Consider the following 18,430-nt stretch of genomic DNA (forward strand, 5'->3'; position numbering starts at 1 on the left):
TGCTTATGTAGGAGCGTCCTGTGGGAGATCTAGGCCTGGGAGCAGCAGCCTTGCTCTCCTTTGCAGAGCCGAGGAAGGCGGGCACCGTGGCCAGGGCCACAAAGTCCTAGGGACATGGTCCCATTGGGAAAGACAAGGAAATAGCCTTTTATTTAGTAAAGAGAACTTTGTACATATGTGCTTTCAAAAAGCAGCTCACTCTTTTCGCATGTACCACGATGCTGCAGAACACGTGCACTGCACTTTGGGTTTCACTAGGGGAGGTACTTGGAGGCACAGAGCCCAGGCAGCCACGGGCTGGATAGCCACCACGAGTCACCAAACCAAAACAAAAACTAGAGGGGTAACAAGCCCAAGCTAGCAAGACAGAAGCGAGTGGAATAAATGTGCCTTCCCTTGTGTTCAGATCTGTTAGTGGCCATGAAATAAGCAGAAACAGACAACACTCATCAGATGGGGGCACCCGGGGGTTTTGGTTAACCACAAGTTTAATTTGAACCTAAAGCGTTAAAAACAACAGGAAAAAAAAAAGGAACCTGTGGCTATAATTGCAATAACTAAAACAGTCACTGCTATTTGAGCACCTAGTAGGTGGCAGCCCAGTACAACACTCCATTTCCATCGTCTCTGCTCCTAACACCCTGAAAGGTATGGGAGGACCCCGGGTACGCTTCACCCCCACAGGGGCCTGCGGCTCTGCGTGCCACGTGGTACCCTGCCCAGGCTGCCTGTCTCCTCCGCCTAGAGTCCCACATCTGCTTCCTGGATTGTCTCCCTCGTGAAGCCCACACAGCGATTTCTGCAGGAAGATGCCTTGGCTCCTTGCCCTGCCGGCTGGGAGCTCCCGGGGGCAGGGCTGGCCTTCCCCTCTCATCTCATTCTTCACTCACCAGCCTCTGTGCGCTTGTCAGACCAAGGCCCAAATGCCACACCAGCTTTAGGACCCAGACCCTAGAGGAGAACATGCCACATGAGGCACTTGACAAAGAAGAGTCACAGGGATGGCGAAGGGACCGGCAGTGTCGTGGGGATGGTCACGGAGGAGCCAAGGCATTCCTTCAGTTGTGCAGCAGAACACCCTCTGCAACTCTGCAGAGCAGCGAGCAGAGTGTCATTCAGGCCAGGAAGATGCTCTAAACCAAGGCCATGTGACAGCAGGGGCTGTTGGGGAGAGCAGTCTGTCCCCGTTGCTCACAGGCTTGGTGTCACCGGTCCTCAACAGGCTTAGATCATCTAGGATCCTTCTCAGCACTGAGTCTCCAGTGAGCATTTATTAAGCACCGGCTATGCACAACAGAGAACGAGGCAGACATGGGCCTGGCCTCACGGGGCCACACCGTCACAGTGTGTGCAAGAAGCAGTGCCAAGGCTGTGCAGATAGTTGGCGTGTAGAGGATTTTCTGGGAAAGCCTGGTGGAGGGTGGAGGGAGCAGGAGTAGGCAGCAGAGCGTCAAGGGGGATCCGGGGTGAGGTCTGTGAAGGAAGAGGGCAGGAGGGAGAGCAGAGCCCTCTCAGACCACAGCACAGCCCTGAGAAAATCCAGGCTCATGGGCTGCCCCCACACCATGGGCAAGCACAGGCCAACATGGTCCCCCTGCCATGTTGGTCAGTAGCTGGAGGGGCCTGGGGAACACACGGCCTTGATGTGCACACCAGGGACTATAGGTCGGCTCTGCTCCCATGACAGGTTCTCCTGAAGGAGGTCAAAGCCACTTCCACAGCAGCCCACAGGGACCCTCAGAGGCGTCACCCTATCACACGCCCCCAGTCATCACCGGGCTTTGGTTCACATCAGAAGCAGTGCAGCTGGGATCCAGCCCAGATCACCACGACGATGCAGGCATGTTTTGTTGGCTGATACCTTGCTGCATCTAAGGGCGGCTCCAGTCCCTGAGAAGTATCTGAAAAATATCCCCTCTTCCCCCAATCCCCGTGAGCACCAGGGTGTATCAATGGCAGTAAGTGACAGAGCTGATCCCATAACTCGGCTCACAGGTAGTTTGTGTTGAGAGACTCATCCAGGTCTGAGTGACAGCGTGCATGATGGTTTGCTCTGATTTCTACTAGACCTCATGCCCAGAGACTTAACTACCAGGTGGCAGCTCCTCCTAACCAAGCTCTCTCAGAGGGTAGAGTATTCCAAGCTCAAGGCACAGAAACGTAGGTGCTGTCCCTTTAGTGTTGGCGGGATGAAGGATGAGTCATGGAAAAGGATGTGGCTCACCACAGACCAAAACCCTGGCTGCTCTGTCCCAGCATAACTGCCAGCCACACCAAGCCCCAGCACAGGCCTGCCCAGGGGATGGACAGCCGCCCCAGACCCCAGTGAGGAGCCAGCAGGGTGGAGCCCATCACACGCACACAGAGTTCAGTTGGGTGCCCAGAGGTGGTGTTAAGATCGTAAAAATCTGGACTTCCCATCATCCACAATCTGAGCAACGGAGCAGGTCCCAGGAAGCCCAGTCCTCTGGGACACTTAGGATCCAACCCAACAGGTTCCAAGTCGCTGAAGACCAATCTATTTTTTAAAACTTTACTTTTGTTACCCAGTAGCTACAGGGTTAGGGGGAGAGATCTTTCCCAAATGTTTTGGTTTCCTGCCTTCTTAAATATGATTAGGAAGGGGACGGGATGTGGCTTATTTCTTGACCACCGTCTCACCGCCATTATCATTGTCCTGCTTTCCTCCCGTTACTGCTCCCGAGTCCTGGGGCTCCAGGTTTCCTTACAGGCCTCGTTGTCTTTATGTGGCATTTCTGATAATTGCTACTTCCTGCTGTCCTCGGCCTACCTTTCACACACCTTGAATTTGGGGATCCTGCTGTGCGCGAGGCTGGAACTGCATTCAAGTTCTTGGGCTGATGGTAGTGAGGAGCCGGGGGCTCTGAAGGGAAGAGCATTTTTGTGTCCTAATTTTAGTGTTAGCATGTACCCTGCAGGGGCTGCTTCTGCTTCTTCCCTGGATTTCCAGATCACTCTGGAGAGAAGAGGTGGCCTTGTAGGTAATGCCTTCAGCAAAGGGAAGCACAGCCACCTGCCTGTTTTGATTTGTCACCCACTCTTTAGATTACCCAACCCCTTCATTGTCTTCATGGTGTCTCTAATGCTATCCCATCACATTGGATGTTGCAATGTGTTCTGTGCTCTAGGGTAAGACAGAACTGGTTGGAAATCCCAAATTCATCACTGAACACCTGTGTGGACTTATACATCTCCCTCGGCCTCTGAGCCACTCTCTTCTTTGAAAAACAGGGTTAATAGGTAGCTACTGTTGAAGTTGTCAAGTGTAGGTGCTTCAGTGCGTTGCCTTGTTTAGTGCAGTACCTAGAATACTGTAGGTGACTGGCAAGTTGTAATAGTAATTCCTTTCAAGAGGTTCTAGTGCCTTTTCCCTGAAAGCAAAGCTGGGCATCTTTTCCCACCTATTCGTAGTTTGGGCTCAGAACCTGCTGTTCACTCCGCGTGGCCTTTAAAGAATGGGACTTATCACCTCCAGGGCAGCCCTTCCACACACAGCTACAAGTTTGGCAGTTAGAAGGCCTATGGCAAGTAGCCTCAGTTCCAGAAAAAGGCAGAGCCAGCGCCCATCCACTAGAGTGAGGCTGACACGTCGGGTCTTTCTTGTTCTGCAGTGAACAGAGCATCTGCCAAGCCCGGGCCTCCGTGATGGTCTACGACGACACCAGTAAGAAGTGGGTGCCCATCAAGCCTGGCCAGCAGGGATTCAGCCGCATCAACATCTACCACAACACTGCCAGCAACAGCTTCAGGGTCGTCGGAGTCAAGCTACAGGACCAGCAGGTGAGTGGCCCCGGCCTGAGTGCCAACTCCTCACCCCCGGGGAAGAGACCAGAAAGCAAAAGGTCAATATTTGGAACCAGAGGCTCTGGGTTCACATTCTGCCTCTGCAGCCTTGCACTCCAGCCAATGAGGCCTTAGGCAGACTCCCCTGACTTTCATGAGCAGATAGTGATTTCACCCTGCCTTCTTCACCGTGTCATTGTGTGATTAGAATAGAATAGTAGATTGAAAAAGCTTTGAAAAATACAGAGCACGGTTACCCTGCGCTTCATAAACCTATGGACGGCAGCTGTTCCGATTGTTGGTTTAGCAGTCTTACACCTTACTTTGGAAAGAGTATCGAGATGCGTGGAGAATGGGACTATTTCTCTCCCTGATGGTACATCGTGGGCCAATCAGATGAGTCTTTTGTGAGTGCGCCTGGTAAATACTGTGTGAATGCAAGGTGATTCCCGTGTCCCATGCCGTATGTGACACGATGCAGACTGAAGTCGAGACCTGCAGATGTGGGCTATTGGCTTAACCACGTGACTTGACGTGTGCCCTACTCTCTCTCCTGTCTCCTCGGAGGCCGACTGTGCGTCCCCAGCTGTAAGTTGGGAGCTCACAGATGCGGGCTTTCAGCAGCCATGAGAAACTCCGCTAAAGCAGGGACTCGGGCAGCCTCTGCAGGGCAAGCTCTGGCCAGTGGAGCAAAGGGCTGCCAACTGTGGCCCAAAGAAGCACAACGTTAGCAGTTAGGAAGGAGAACAGGAACTTTTTGGGTTCTGCTTTTAGTGTGCTGCCTGTTGAATGGGTCTCCATGACAAAACAGCCCTGTTGGGTTTCTGTGGCTACAAGGGGCATCCCCACCTCGAGGCCCGACATGAGGTGGTCCGGGCAGCTCTCTCCTTTGTTGTGAACCTTTATGGCATGAAGGTTTTCCCACAGACACTCTAGAAGCTGCTTGCCTGTTCTTCCTACTCACTGGTTCTGGATCTGCCTTATAAAGACACTGGGTCACAGGTTACAGGGTATATAGCACTCTTGGCCCCAATTATGGTGACAACCATAACATGGCACAGATTTCCACGACACCCCATGGGAGCTGGACAATGGGGTGGAATCCCCTGGCTGAGAGGCCCGTTACGTAAGGAGGTCATGGAGGCTGAGAGGCCCACTGACGTAAGGTCCATTACCCGGTACAGCTCCTGGACTCTAGGGTCTGCTCCAGACACGGTGGCTTCTACTGGGACAAGTCTTGATGCCCTCATGCCTCTGGGTTGCTCCCAAGGCACACTGTGAAGACAGCATGGTGTGCTGGGAAGGGACCAGCCTGGAGAGCTGGGTTCCCTGAATCCCAGATGCACTTGTCCTGGGATCCTCCACACCTCTCTGCCTCCTCACGGGACAGTGGAAACCTAGGGGACCGTTAGTTAGCACTGAGTGGGGCCACAAACATGTCCTGAGTTCTCGGGCTGAGTTATAGGGTAGTGTGAAGGAAGTTAGAGTGGCCTGGCTGAGGCGGAGTCCAGAGAAGAGAGGCACAGGCCTGCTCTACTCAGAGATGCCCAGACCCCACCCTGAATGTCGGGGCCACCCGAGTGCCACCGACTTTAGGCCCCAAGGAAGGGCATCTGCCTGTGACAGGTCTGGAAGTTGGGTGAAGTGTGCAGCAACCAAGGAGCAGCAGCGCCTTCACCTGGAGAGGCCTGACGAGGAAGCTGTGCACCTTCCCACACCTCGAGGGTGCGCGTGGAGGGGAATCTCGCCTTTCAAACCTGCCCAGAGCCAGAGCCAGCAGGACACTCGCACAGACAGGATCTGACTCAGGCAGAGGAAGAGCCTGCTTATGAGCTGCATGGTTTGTAGGTGTAGGTGCCCCCCAGGGGTTCCCAGGTTGGAATTTAATTCTCATCCTTAGGAAGGAGACATTAATTAATCCAACAGTGGTGTTTAGAGATGGGGCCTTGGTGAGGTGACTGGGATTGGATAAGGTCATCAGGGCAGAGTCCCCATGACTCAAAGGCTCCCTGTCTCTTGCCATGGGATGCCCTACACCATCGAGGGACTTTGCTGGCAAGAACGCTGTCACCAGATATGGCCCTGTGAGCCTCCAAGACTATGTTATGAATAAACCTCTTTTCTTTATAAAGTTAGACTCCCTCAGGTATTTCACAATAGTAATGAAAAACTGACTAATACACAAACACACTGTTGAGAGATGTGAAGTGTTGCGCTGCCAGCCCCCGGGGCCAGCCAGCTGCCTGACAATAAGATTCTGAGAAGAACATTCTATCCATGGATAGAACGCAAGTAAATACATAGGGTCAAGAAGATAGTTCTCCACCAACAGCTTGTTTTGTAAAGAGCTCTTGACTAACTTTACTCAGAGGCTTCAGAGACGTATTAGACAGCATTTAGAGTTGCAGGGCTTCCTTGAAAAGACTAGGAGAGGCAGTCCCCCTTACTCCTACACACCCCAAAATAAAACCCAAGCAAACACTCTGATTATGGGCTCCTATTCAGGAAGTGCAACATTCTAAAAGAAGCTGATCTTCAACAAGGATCCAGATGAGTCTTTTTATTTTTCGCAGGTTGAACCCAGGGCCTTGAGCTCGCTAGGCGAGTGCTCTACCAATGAGCCAAACCCCAGCCCCATCCAGATAAGTCTTGCCAAGTCTTAGAAAATGAATTTTAAAAGAAAGCTGATAGAGGAGGAAAGGTAAAAGAGTAGAAAAAATAACCTTTATAAACATTTAACCAAAATAAGCTGGTGTAAAAGTTGATTAACCTAGCATAAAATAGATCCCAAGCCAACAGGAATTACTAAAGAGAAAGACTGACCTTTTTCATCATAAAAGGGTCAATTGAAAGGAGAGTTAGAGCAACCCCAAATTTCTATGCATCTGGTACGATATGTTTGAAATATAGAAAACAAGAATGGGCTGATCTACAGGTTCCGAGAAACAGACCAATTCAGGAACATATAGAAAGAATCTAATCATGCCTCCAAGTAGTGAGCTGTACAGTAATGGGCAGTAGAAATTAGCAAAAGCATAGAAAACTTGACCTAATTTATATTCATAGAAACTACAGCCAACAGCTCGACAATATACGGTCTTCTCAAGTGCACACAAAACATTGACCAAAACAGGCCGCGTGCTGGCCCGTGACACAATTCTCCAATTAAAAAGGATTAACAGCAAGCTGGCACAGCTGACTCTGCGGTTCCTGTCACTCAGGGCAAGGCAGGAGCTGCCAGAGCCCAGGAGTAGGAGACTAGCCTGGCAACATGGCGAGACCTCGTCACAAAAGGGTGACAAGTCAATCAGTAAAGATTTACATTTTAGATTTGCATGAATGTCAGATTTGCACTAAAGATTTGCATTTTAGAACAAAATGCAGGGAAACTGCATGACGTTGCAGAAGGCAAACTTCTCGAATATGACACCAGAAACATTGACTGTAGAAGAAAAATTGTTGGACTTCATTAAAATTGAGACATTCTCTTCATTTAAAAAAAAACTGTACTAAGAGGTAAACCGACAGGCGGGGAGAAGACACTCGCAATGTATATGTTTAAAGGAGACAGAGAGGACATGTAGAACTCCTGTGAATTAGTGAGACAGATATTTCTTTCAAAATTGAGCAAAAAAAAAAAAAAACTGAAGGAGGATTTCTTGAGAGCAGTAGGACAGAAGAAACGCTGGTATGTGTGAAGGTCGCCTCTGGCCGCTCAGCAGGGGCGTCCAGGTGGAAACTCCACAGAGGGAGCATCGCTCAGCGGTAGAGGGGGCGCCCCACATGTGCGAGGCCCTGAGTTCCATCCCAGCAAAGGGACAGAGGGAGGAAACTGTAGTGACAGCACCACACACACCAAAAAGCTAGGACCAAGGAGACAGGCAGTGCCAAGGGCCGAGCACCTGGCCCTGTAGAGCTGCTGGGAGGGGAGAAGCTGCTTTGAAAATTATTTGATTGAACCTACTTAAATTAAGTAAATACACACCTGCCATATAACCCCTCCCCCTGGTGCAAACGCAAGAGAAATGAGTGCTTGTGTCCACCACAAGACAGGTTGGAAATATTCATAGCAGTCTTCTTCATGACATTAAGAGCTGGAAACTATCCAAGAGCCCACCTACAGGAAAATGGAAAAGTTATTTGTGGTTCAAAATGGAATGTATGTAGCAATCAAAAAGAATTAAATGCCACAGGAGGCTGAGGCAAGAGGTCGCAAGTTCAAGGTCAGCCTCAGAAACTTAGCAAGATCTAGTCTCAAAATAAAATAAAAACTCTGGGGACAAAGCTCAGTGGTTCCATCCCTGTGTTCAGTCCTTGGTACTTAAAAAAAAAAAAATTCAAATGCTAAAATAGGTGATAACATGGATGGACCTTAGACATTGTGTGGAGTGAAAGAAGTCAAAAACAAAAGAATATGCACCATACAAATCCATTTCTATGAAGTTCAAGAACAGGCAAAAGTTACTAAAGGTGACAGAAGTCAGAAATGTGGTTATCTCTGCAGGGCAGTGTCTGGAGAGGGACATTCAGTGAAACTGCAATAACCAAACGTGGACCTGACCCAGTGCAGCGTGCAGCAAGGTCCCACGACATTCCAAGCAGAGTCAGCAGAGCAGTGGGAGCACCAGGCAGGTACTGAGATAGAGGAGCCAGCAATCAGGTCTGTCTGGCCTTTGGATACACAGGACCTTTCCTCCTTACAGACAGTCAAGTGACATGGGTGTGTGTCACCGACATGTGTATCCAAAACACACTGCATTGGACTATCCTTCTTTAGAGGCGTTTAGAATTGTATTTTCAAAAAGTCAAAATAAGTTTTAAAATGGCCATTCCCTTCTAGGGGTTCTGCTCCGAGGGATGTCCCCTAACCCTAACTGTAGAAATGCATGTTCTCGAGGGTACCCAGGGAGCATTGTTTATGAGAGCACTTCATTGATACATGAGGAGACTGACACACCATGTCCAGAGTTACTGAATTGAAAAGCAGTAAAACCAGGATCTTAACCCAAATCCTTTGAAAACCCTTTGCTTTCCTCGTCCCCAGTACATTAACTGTCTCCAAAGCACTTGAGGATTTGGGATGTGGATCTTTGGCAGCTGGAAGCACTGGTAGGGAGCCTATAGTCTCCATGTACAGATCCAACGACAATGGCTGGCCTGAGAGCTTGGAGTCAGAGGCCAGCATGTGTCACCCAGGACCCTGAGAACTACAGAGCAGGGATGTGTCCCCAGGAAGGCACCATGGCCCCTCCCAATCTAGTCCCCTGAACGTCCGTCCTGCAGCCAGATCCAGCCTGCACGTCTCCTGAGGTCAGGGTAAGACCAGAGGGGATTATTGGAAGAAGTGTCTATCCATCCTACTGGTGCTGGAGGCCGCTCCCTGTCCCAGGCTGCAGGCCCACCTTCCAGTCCAGTCCTCCCGATCGCTTACCTACAACCAGGCACAGTCACTCATTCTGCCCAGCCTCAACCTCCCAGGTACAAAAAGAGAGGATTGAATTCATAATCCTAATGAACTCCTTTCAGTGATTCCTCCGTATTCTGGGGGCGGGGGGGACCAACCTCCTCCCAGTTCTCCCCACTAAGAAGGTAACCAGCCAGAGAAGTCACACCCTAGGAGGCTAGGCCTCACTTCCCACAGCCTCCCTTCCACTAGCTGGAGGCAGCCGTCACAATGCCTGGGAGACTCTTCTTTAGACTTCCTTTGTTATCGCTCAATGTTCTTCCTATACTGTAGTTTCTAGAACTTCTCCCACAGTTTCCTGTGGCCAGCTCCCTTTGCTAATGTCCACTGAAGAGATATAAAAACAGAAAGCTGAGCATGGAGTTCAACCCAGACTCAGGGAGCCAGCTCTCCCACCCACACCCGGCCACTGCTCTGTCAAGGTATCCCTGACCTTAAGAGATCTTGCAGCTACCTTCACTTTGCAGTTCTTTGATGCATGTACTGCAGGGGGCCTCCTGCTGACCCAGAACTGCACTGTCACATGGCTCCATCCTGTTGGCTCAGCAGTGTAGACACGTGAATCTGTACTCCTGGTGCAAAGAGCACCACTAGAGAGCCAGGCAGGAGCCCGGCACAGACATTGCTGGAAACATCTGTCGTCAGTATGTAATGAGTGTGACAACTGCATTCCTGGGCTGGCTTAGTGTATGTGCTCTCCCACCCGCCCACTGCTTGCTCAGGAAGGCCAAGCCCACCTCCCACCTGGCCAAAACGGAGGAGCACCCATCCAGATGTTGCCCGCGCTGGCTGTCCTCAACGTCTCCGTCCCAGCAGTGCAGTGTGGGAGCAGTAAGGAGAGCGACATGCCATGGTTCTTGTGGTGCCCAAGGCTCCTTAGCTATGTCCCTTTGGCCCCTCAGACCTCTTCCTGAGCTCACCGTCCTGCAGGGGCTCGGTGCAGAGAGCAGTTGACAAGCTCAGTCACAGGACCTGGAGCTCAAAGCCTCACCAGATCCGAGAAGCATCTCACACCACTCCTAAAGCAAAACCCAGCTGTCAGGTGCCCGATGGTGGCAGTCCTGACTCATCTAGACTCTGCCTGCATTCTTGATTTATAGGGACCTTGATTATAACAGCCCACTGTGTGCCCTCACCTGTGCAAGACTTCACATATGTAATTATGTGTGTGTGTGTGTGTGTGTGTGTGTGGTACTAGGGATCAAACCAGGGGTGCTGTACCACAGAGCCACATCCCTAGCCCTTTTTATTTTGAGATGGGTCTCACTGAGCTGCCCAGGCTGGCCTGGAACTTCGATCCTCCTGCATTGGGAGAGTAGCTAAGATGCAAGTTCCATGGTGTTAGGCCACGGGACTCAGAGCTACAGGGTCAGGAGACAGATGGCAGCTCCAGCCCGCAGTGCCTTTCCACCCCCCATGGCCTTCACTGAGTGCATCTTACTAAACAGAGTCCTGAAGTACTTGAGATACTTCTCTTCCAAATGTCTAAGGAGCGGAAGCTCAGGGACCAGGCAGTTCACCGTTGAGTCCCTGCTGCTAGCCCCGCAGGTCTGGCTTCTGTCTCTCTCCTTTGCGTCTCTCCCTGCTGACCCTGCCATTGCTCCTGGAAGTCAAGTGATGCTTGTTGATTGATTAATAAGAAACATAGGCTGGTTGCAGTGGTATACACCTATAATCCCAGGGGCTTGGGAGGCTGAGGCAGGAGGATCGCAAGTTCAAAGCCAGCCTCAGCAAAAGGAAGGTGCTAAGCAACTCAGGGAGACCATGTCTATAAAAGAAAAATACAAAATAGGGCTGGGGATGTGGCTCAGTGTTTGAGTGCCTCTGAGTTCAACCCCAGTTACCAAAAATAATAATAATAAATTCATTAGCAATGCTGTGTATATCTTTGTAACATTTCAAAATTCTCCTTTAAACTAATTACTCATTAATGCTTTCTAAGTACCCGACAGTAGGCAGAGGGCTGTGGGAGGAGAAATATGAATTATAGAAGACAGTGCCCATAAGGCACTCCATGTCTAGAAGACACAAATTAGGCATAGATAATATACCCAATGCAGGGTGAACCTCAGGCCAACCCCACAGGGACAACAAAGCTAACGTCATCATCCCCACTTTGTAACTGGAGAAACAGCCCCAGAGAGGTGCAGTGCCCACCTTGCTTGGCACCGTGTAGGGCAGGGCCTGAGGACCCAGGCCTGCCTCTGGGGCTGGCAGCACAGCTTAAGTGTTTCTTGGAACAGAGCTGCTCAGCCCTCCCTGTGCTACAGACCTGGCCTGACGTGTGCTGTCACGCTCCTCCACTCGGCTCCTCTCCTGTGCCTGGGTTTAGGGACACGGTCTCCTAGCACCCTACAGCTCCCTCCAGTCACCCGCGTGTCATTGACAACACGTCTCCTCCTTCCCAGGTTGTGATCAACTACTCCATCGTGAAAGGGCTGAAGTACAACCAGGCAACGCCAACCTTCCACCAGTGGCGCGACGCCCGCCAGGTTTACGGCTTGAACTTTGCAAGTAAGGAAGAGGCGACCACGTTCTCCAACGCCATGCTGTTTGCCCTGAACATCATGAATTCCCAGGAGGGAGGTAAGTGGGCTCGACCTCAGCCTGGTGCTGAGACCCCTCTTGTCCTTCCTGTACCTGGCGCTGCTGCTGCATGGAGTGACGTCACGTGAGTCCTCAGAGAAACTTGCGGTCTGACTCTAGGTGTAGAGATATCAACTATGTAAAGGAGGGAAGAATGAGAGGGTATTTTGGGGGGTGCTGGGGGTTAAACCCACTGAGCCATCTCCCCAGCCCTTTTTATATTTTATTTTGAAACAGAGTCTCACTAAGTTGCTTAGGCCCCAGTAAGTTGCTGAGGCTGGCCTCGAACTTGCCATCCTCCTGCCTCAGCTTCCCGAGCCTGGGATTACAGACGTGCATGTATCTTTTTGCCATCTTTGAGATACATGCTTGTACTTCCATGCTCCCAAAGCTGCATGTCCAGATCTGTCTTATGTTGGCCATCCTACTTCCATATTCTAGAGCACATCTTTGGCAGGAACGGGAGAGAACAATCAACAATTTATTCGTGAATTCAATTATCCATATGTTTAACAAACATTTGCTAAATACTTACGGAGTGCAAGGAACTGGTGGGGCAGAAGAGAAAAGAACTCCTCCCTCGAGGTACCTCTCCGGGTGTTCATAAACCTGAAATTGTAGTATGTACTCTAATAAGGCTACCTGCAGGACGCTTGGGGAACAGACGAACAGCAGTGCGTGACTTTTCCCATGTGGGTCACCGAGGGAGGCTTCAACAGCAGTGGTGACATCTAGGCTGGAGTGGTGAGGGTCAGGACTTCTCCACACAGGTGTGCGTGGGTGTCCCAGGCAGAGGAGCTGCAGCACAGGGGCTGAGGAAGGCCTGGGCCTGGGGCAGGTAGGGAAGAGGCTGCAAGGAAACTGGGAGGGCGGGACCTGTACCGAGAACAGCCCTGCGCCCCTGCAGGACAGCACAGGTGAGGGCCTGGCACGGACGGCGGAGCAGAGCTGGAAGGCAAAGCAAGGATGCGAGACCATGTGTGGCTTTCCCTGGCCACATGACAGTAGCTTCAGAGGGAGGGCTGAGGCCTCACCGGACATTGGGATAGCCTCGACAGGGCCTGCAGTCAGCTAGGGTCCTCCTCTCGAGCTTGGTGGTTAGGAACCTGAGTCTGGTTCTGCCACATGCTCTCTGAGGAATCCCAGGGCAACTTACTTGGTATTCTGTGCCTCCGTGTCGCTATCTGTAAAACCGGGACAGATAGGGTTGTTTTTACCTGTAAACGAGCTAGTTCGTAAACTCTTAGCAGGCCGCTTGGCACATTTTATCACTCAGAATTAGTACTATTGGCATTAGTGTCCTTCGTTATTGCTGCTGCTGCTACCGGGACTGAGGAGGGAAGTGGGAGATGCGGTGCTTCTGGTGCTTGGTATCGCCTGGGCTGATGTGGTGGAGCTCTGCGCCCAGTTGAACCCTTGGCGAGTTTTATAGCTTAATGAAGGCAGAGTCAGGCATGCCTCCTGGGGTAGCTCTCGAAGCAGGTGCTTACAGAGTGCGCCCCTGCCGAGGCAGGCCCAGAGATGTGCAGGTTTTCTGCCTAGAACTTGGGGTGTGTTGGAAGGAGCTTCCCAGATACAGCAGTGTTGAGTGGTGGGCGCAGGCCTGAAGCATTGTAGGCACCCAAAAAAAAAAAAAAAACAATGTTTATGAGACTGTCTTGTTTTCACCCAAGAGCCTTGAGCTTTGTGGTGGAGTGAGCGGAGTTTCATGTTCCTGATCTGAACTTACCTCCCTACCCCGGGATGTGGAAGCTGTTTTCTCTACATATCAAAAAGGGGGGGGTAAATTAGTCACATTCTTCTTCTTTCAAAGCAAGTGCTTAAATTAAATAAACTACTAGTTGTTTTATTAAATTGAGTGCATCATAAGTAAATCAGGCAATCCCACCCTTGTCTCCAGATAAGGGTCATGACCCACCAGGAGGGCGTCACTTAGCCTTGTCAGGTAGTGAGTCAGATGCAAAACCCAGGCTTCCTGTGCTGCTGTGGGTTGAATGAACCTCTGCTGGGGCAGGTCAGAGCCGAGTTAGGTGTTGGATGTGGTTGGTTGACCGTGGCCTGACTGGAAATCTTCTTGAGGAGTCGTGGTATCCATTCTCTTTCGGCTGGTTGTGGCCTCCTTAGAACAGTTGGGATGCACACAGCTTGATGGACTTTTTCAAGTGTGTACCCCAGGACCCGCTACCTGACCTGGTGGAAAGTGTCCTGAGCACCTTTGCACGGCTGAGGCAGTACAAAGTCCACCTCCACTTGGCAGAGCTTTGTGGTGTTTGGGGCTTCATATGGTCATACAGGGTGCAGATGTGTGGGATCATACAGTTGTTTATAACATGAGGTCTTGAGTCCCACTTTCCAGAGTCATGGAGAGGGTGCAGGGCCAGGTGGTGCCTGCCCGCCCCCACTCCATGCCTCTGCCTGCACCATGGAATCTCACTCAGGCAGGCGCTGGCTCCCGGGCCTTCCAAGGCTACTCCTCAGATGCCTCTGGACCAAGGTCTTGAATTTGGTGCTCTCTGCCTGCTGCAGGTGACACCCAGATAACACCCTGTTGTTCTCCAAACTAGGAAGCTGAGGTGCAGAGAGGGCAGGAACATCCTGTAGCCACAGCCACAGCATTAGCTGGAACTCCAACCCACAACTCTCTGGCCCATGTGGTTTACCACCTGTGTGCTGCCGGGGCCCTGGCCACACTTCCGTGGGCTCTCCTTTCTTCCATTCTGCCTCTCCACAGTGAACCCACTGCTGGCCAGGAGGCCTAACATTATTCTGGAATAGGAATGGTACAATGAAGTAATTTTTCTGCTGCTTAACTTCTTACATGGAAGAGACACTCAGACATTTGACCCTGGAAAGATCTGGTTTTCTGACACTTTTACTTGGTGACCACAAAATCTATCTTCCTATGGCAATGAGTTCTTCAACTTCAGGCCCAACCTGGGGAACCTAATTTATCCCGTAAAAATGAAACAGACCAGAGAGATGGCCGTCGAGGACCCTGGTGGTTCAGCTCCCCGTAGAAGGCAGCAGTACAGGAGAAGCCTCAGGGCTCCACGGGTCCCAGGCAGCTGGGCACTCAGGAACGTCTCAGTGGCTCAGTCTCTGGCTTCCTGGGCCTTTGCTACAAAGATGGGCATCGGAGATCGTCTGGGACAAGGGAGCTCTCTCCTGAGCTCCTCGTGGGCATTGGCTCCGGGCCTGTAGCTCTGGGGGCAGCCACCTAGGCCCCACAGCGGGTCCACTCTACAGAGCATGACAACAGACCACTCGACCCAGCTTTCCTGGGTGCTGGGTGACAAGGCAAGGCGTGACAGGCATGGCTGGGGCCCAGGCTGGGGTGGAACTCGGGGCCTGTTGGCCTCGTGGAATGCGAGGTGGTAATGATGGCAGTGGTAGCAGTGAGGCCTTCGCTCCGCAGCCTGGATTTTGTTTCTGCCAGCACACTTCTCCACGCGCCCCTTCCCCACCCTTCTTGAGGACAGGCTCCCACCAACCAAGCGGCCTGGGGAGGCCAGCCCAGCAGCCGCAGGCCTTCCTGGGATAAGGACAAACTTCCTTAGACTCTGAAGCACTTACTGCTTGGCTTGCATTTCCAGTGGGTGGGCGGGCCAGCTGCTGTGACCACTTATTCAGATGGGGTCCTAGGATCCAAAACGGGAGCCTGCCAGAATCTTCAGCGGGACAGAAGGTTAGGGCTTTGTTTGAAATCTCCTGCTTCCCTGTACCTGTGCGGCCCCGTGGTCAGGGGAAGGCCGCCCAGCTCCTCCTCCTGCTGCTGCTCCTGGGCCATGCCCACGGCCCCTGGCAGTCCTCACCTCGAGGACCAGGGCTCCTGTGGGACAGTGAGCCTGGCTCCTGGCAGCGTTCCACCCCTCGCTGGCCTTGGGGCAAGTGGCCTGCCTGGTTGTCAGTTGTTGAAGTGCGGAATCCAGCTCCAGAAAGCTCCTCCCTCTGCTGTTGGGAGCACACCTTCCAGGCCCAGCGCCCAGGTCAGGTCCCTCCCGCCTGCAGTCCCTTCTCATGGTCCGGGAGCCTCGGGAGACTGCTCCTCTGTGTGCTGTTGAATGACAGCACCGACTCACGGCTCGACCTGCGACACGTCACTTCTCTGTGGGCCTTAGACGGGCACATCTTTGAAAGGGAGATTTGGACTCTTCAGGTCCTTCCTGCCTGATGGATCGTGGGTTGGTGCACATGAATCTAGGCTGGACAGAGGCTAGTTCCCCTGCAGACACTGCCAACGCCACCCCTGCCAGGAGCCTGACGGGAGGCTCTTCCTCACTTCCTGAGGGACCAGGCACCTCCCAGGAGCAGGGTCCCTCTTCAGCCATAGGCCCTGAGGGAGCTGGTCTTTGTTCTGAGCACGCAGCCCACACGGTGTGTCTCCCAGGCCTTCTGTCCACTGGGAGTTTACTCATTGTATGATCCTCTTTGACTTGTTACTTTGACAAATTATGGGTAAAATTTACATGGGTATTTGAAGATCCAGATCTCTAAGTAAAATATTCAGCTTAGTCCATGGGCTAATAATTCACAATCAGAAATGTTTAAAAAAATATTATATGAATTTGGATCCAGGATTGAAATTGGAGAGCACAGTTTCCCCACAGTCTACCCACACTGTCCTGCAACCTGCTGAAACCTGGTGGGATGCAGGTCGGGCCCCTGCCCACCTCCTGGCACAGAAAGCCACCTAAGTTCCTAGGCGGCAGGAGTGACGGAAGCACCCTGTGTTACGATGTTTGGTCTTAGCCCCTCTTCCTGACACAGGAGCTTCTAAGGCCCTTGGAATTTCTGGAGCCAAAGGGTATTGTCTTGTCAGTTAGTGAGGCGCTGCTGGCTAGAAGCCTAGATTGCTTCAGGAAGCCAACCGTGACAGTTAGAACGTCCCACCCTACCCCACGGCCTCAAGGAAGGAAGAAGGGCTGGGGATGAGCCAAACACCCGGTGCCAGTATGTCATCAGTCACACCTACCTGAGGGACCTCCTTAGAAACCCCAAGCAAGGGGCCAGAAAGCTTCTGAGGTGATGAGCACCTCTGCAGGCCGGGAGGATGAGGCACCCCCACTCTAGGGTCAGAAGCCCTGTTCTGGGGTCTTCTGGACCTCACTCTCTGGACCTCCTCATCTGGCCATTCATCACCCTTTTATTAACTAGAGGTCTCCTTGAGTTATGTGAGTTGTTATAGCAAACTGTCAAACCTGAGGAGGTGTCAGAGCCCACCTGCCAGAGCAGCCTGGGGACCCACTACTTGGAATCAGTGTCTCCTGGGGGCCAGTCCTATGGGACCAAGCCCGTGACCCTGGGGTCTGCACAGACCCTGCTAGTTGGTATCAGAAATGACTTAAATTGGAGGACACACTCTCAGTGTCCACAGAAGCCCATGTGTAGGGTGGCAGAGTGCGGTGCTGTAGAGGAACAAGGCCTGTCTTTCTGTGCCCAGGAATGGGGACCCCACCCTCCGTGCAGCCAGGGGCTTCATGGAATGCCACGCAGAGATGCACCTGACATTAGCAGCCTTGGCTTTCTTCTTGTTTTTTTTCCTTCTTGAGAGTACCTTGCCCGGGCTGGCATCAAGCTCTGCCCTCAAACCCAAGCCCAAGCCATCCTCCTGCCTTAGCCTCCCAAGGAGCAGGAACTACACCTGTGCACCCCGGCCCCTGACTGGACTTTCTGCTTTCAAACACGTTGGCTGTCCCTGTGTATCACAATGGCATTCCTATGCAGAAGGCATTCCTGTAGTTGTTTGTCTCTGCACACTTGTCCTCTTCAGGTCCACTATGTCCTAGGGCATGTTTCCGAGTCAGACAACATATACACTTTCAATGTTCTACCAAGTGCCTTCCAGAATGAATGACATCGTTTAAGTTCTGTGCAGCACAGGGGACGCTTGCCTGCAGCCTTTGCATGAGGCATCCTACTCCCATCAATCTTGGCACACATGAGACAACGGAAAGCTTTGGTTTGCTTTCTTCTTCTTCTTTTTAAGTTGTAGATGGACACATATCTTTATTTTTTTTAATGAGGAGCTGAGGAGTGGATCCAGTGCCTCACATGTGCTAGGCAAGCGCTCTGCCATTGCGCCCCAGCCCCAGCTCTTCAGTTTGCTCTTGTGTTTACTGGTGAGATGGGTGCTTCCCTAGATCTCAGTGGCAGCCTTGACCGGGCGCTGCGAGGAGAGCCACCTCCTGCACCTGTGCTCTCCTCAGCACCGTGGCCCACTCCGGAGCCTGCACAGCCTCCAGTGAGTAACAGATCTTGTATTTCCTTTGACAATGAGTGGAGCAGAGCAGAACCCTGTGGCATGTCCCAGCTCAGGGCAGGGGATGAATGTGCCTCTGTCACCACACTGCGGCAAAGTCCTCTGTCTGATGTACTTAGAGGCGGCTTTATTGCTACCTGTGCTTATCCACGTGGCCACAGAGGAAAGACACTAGTGTCACGCCCTGCTTTCCTTCCACTAGAGGAGCTTCTTGCTCCTTCAGTGTCCAGCACTTGGACGCATATTGGCAGGCCACAGAGGGGTGTCTTGCTGCCCCGGCTCTGGCTTCTGAGAGGGACAGCCTGCAGCATAGCACG

The 18,430-nt window shown here is 52.0% G+C and overlaps 1 protein-coding gene across 7 annotated transcripts in view; it reads left to right on the forward strand.

Moving 5' to 3' along the window:
- The window catches only part of Evl (Enah/Vasp-like), a 143,316-nt gene that overhangs the window by 93,132 nt on the left and 31,754 nt on the right, over nucleotides 1-18,430 (forward strand). For all 7 annotated transcript variants that reach the window (XM_078050851.1, XM_078050852.1, XM_078050849.1 and 4 more), the window contains exons 2-3: nucleotides 3,633-3,801; nucleotides 11,677-11,854. In XM_078050851.1, coding sequence (XP_077906977.1) covers nucleotides 3,633-3,801; nucleotides 11,677-11,854 — 347 coding nt within the window. The remainder of the gene's footprint in view (nucleotides 1-3,632; nucleotides 3,802-11,676; nucleotides 11,855-18,430) is intronic.

The sequence above is a fragment of the Ictidomys tridecemlineatus genome, chromosome 5, assembly GCF_052094955.1.
Source record: "Ictidomys tridecemlineatus isolate mIctTri1 chromosome 5, mIctTri1.hap1, whole genome shotgun sequence".
Classification (NCBI taxonomy): domain Eukaryota; kingdom Metazoa; phylum Chordata; class Mammalia; order Rodentia; family Sciuridae; genus Ictidomys; species Ictidomys tridecemlineatus.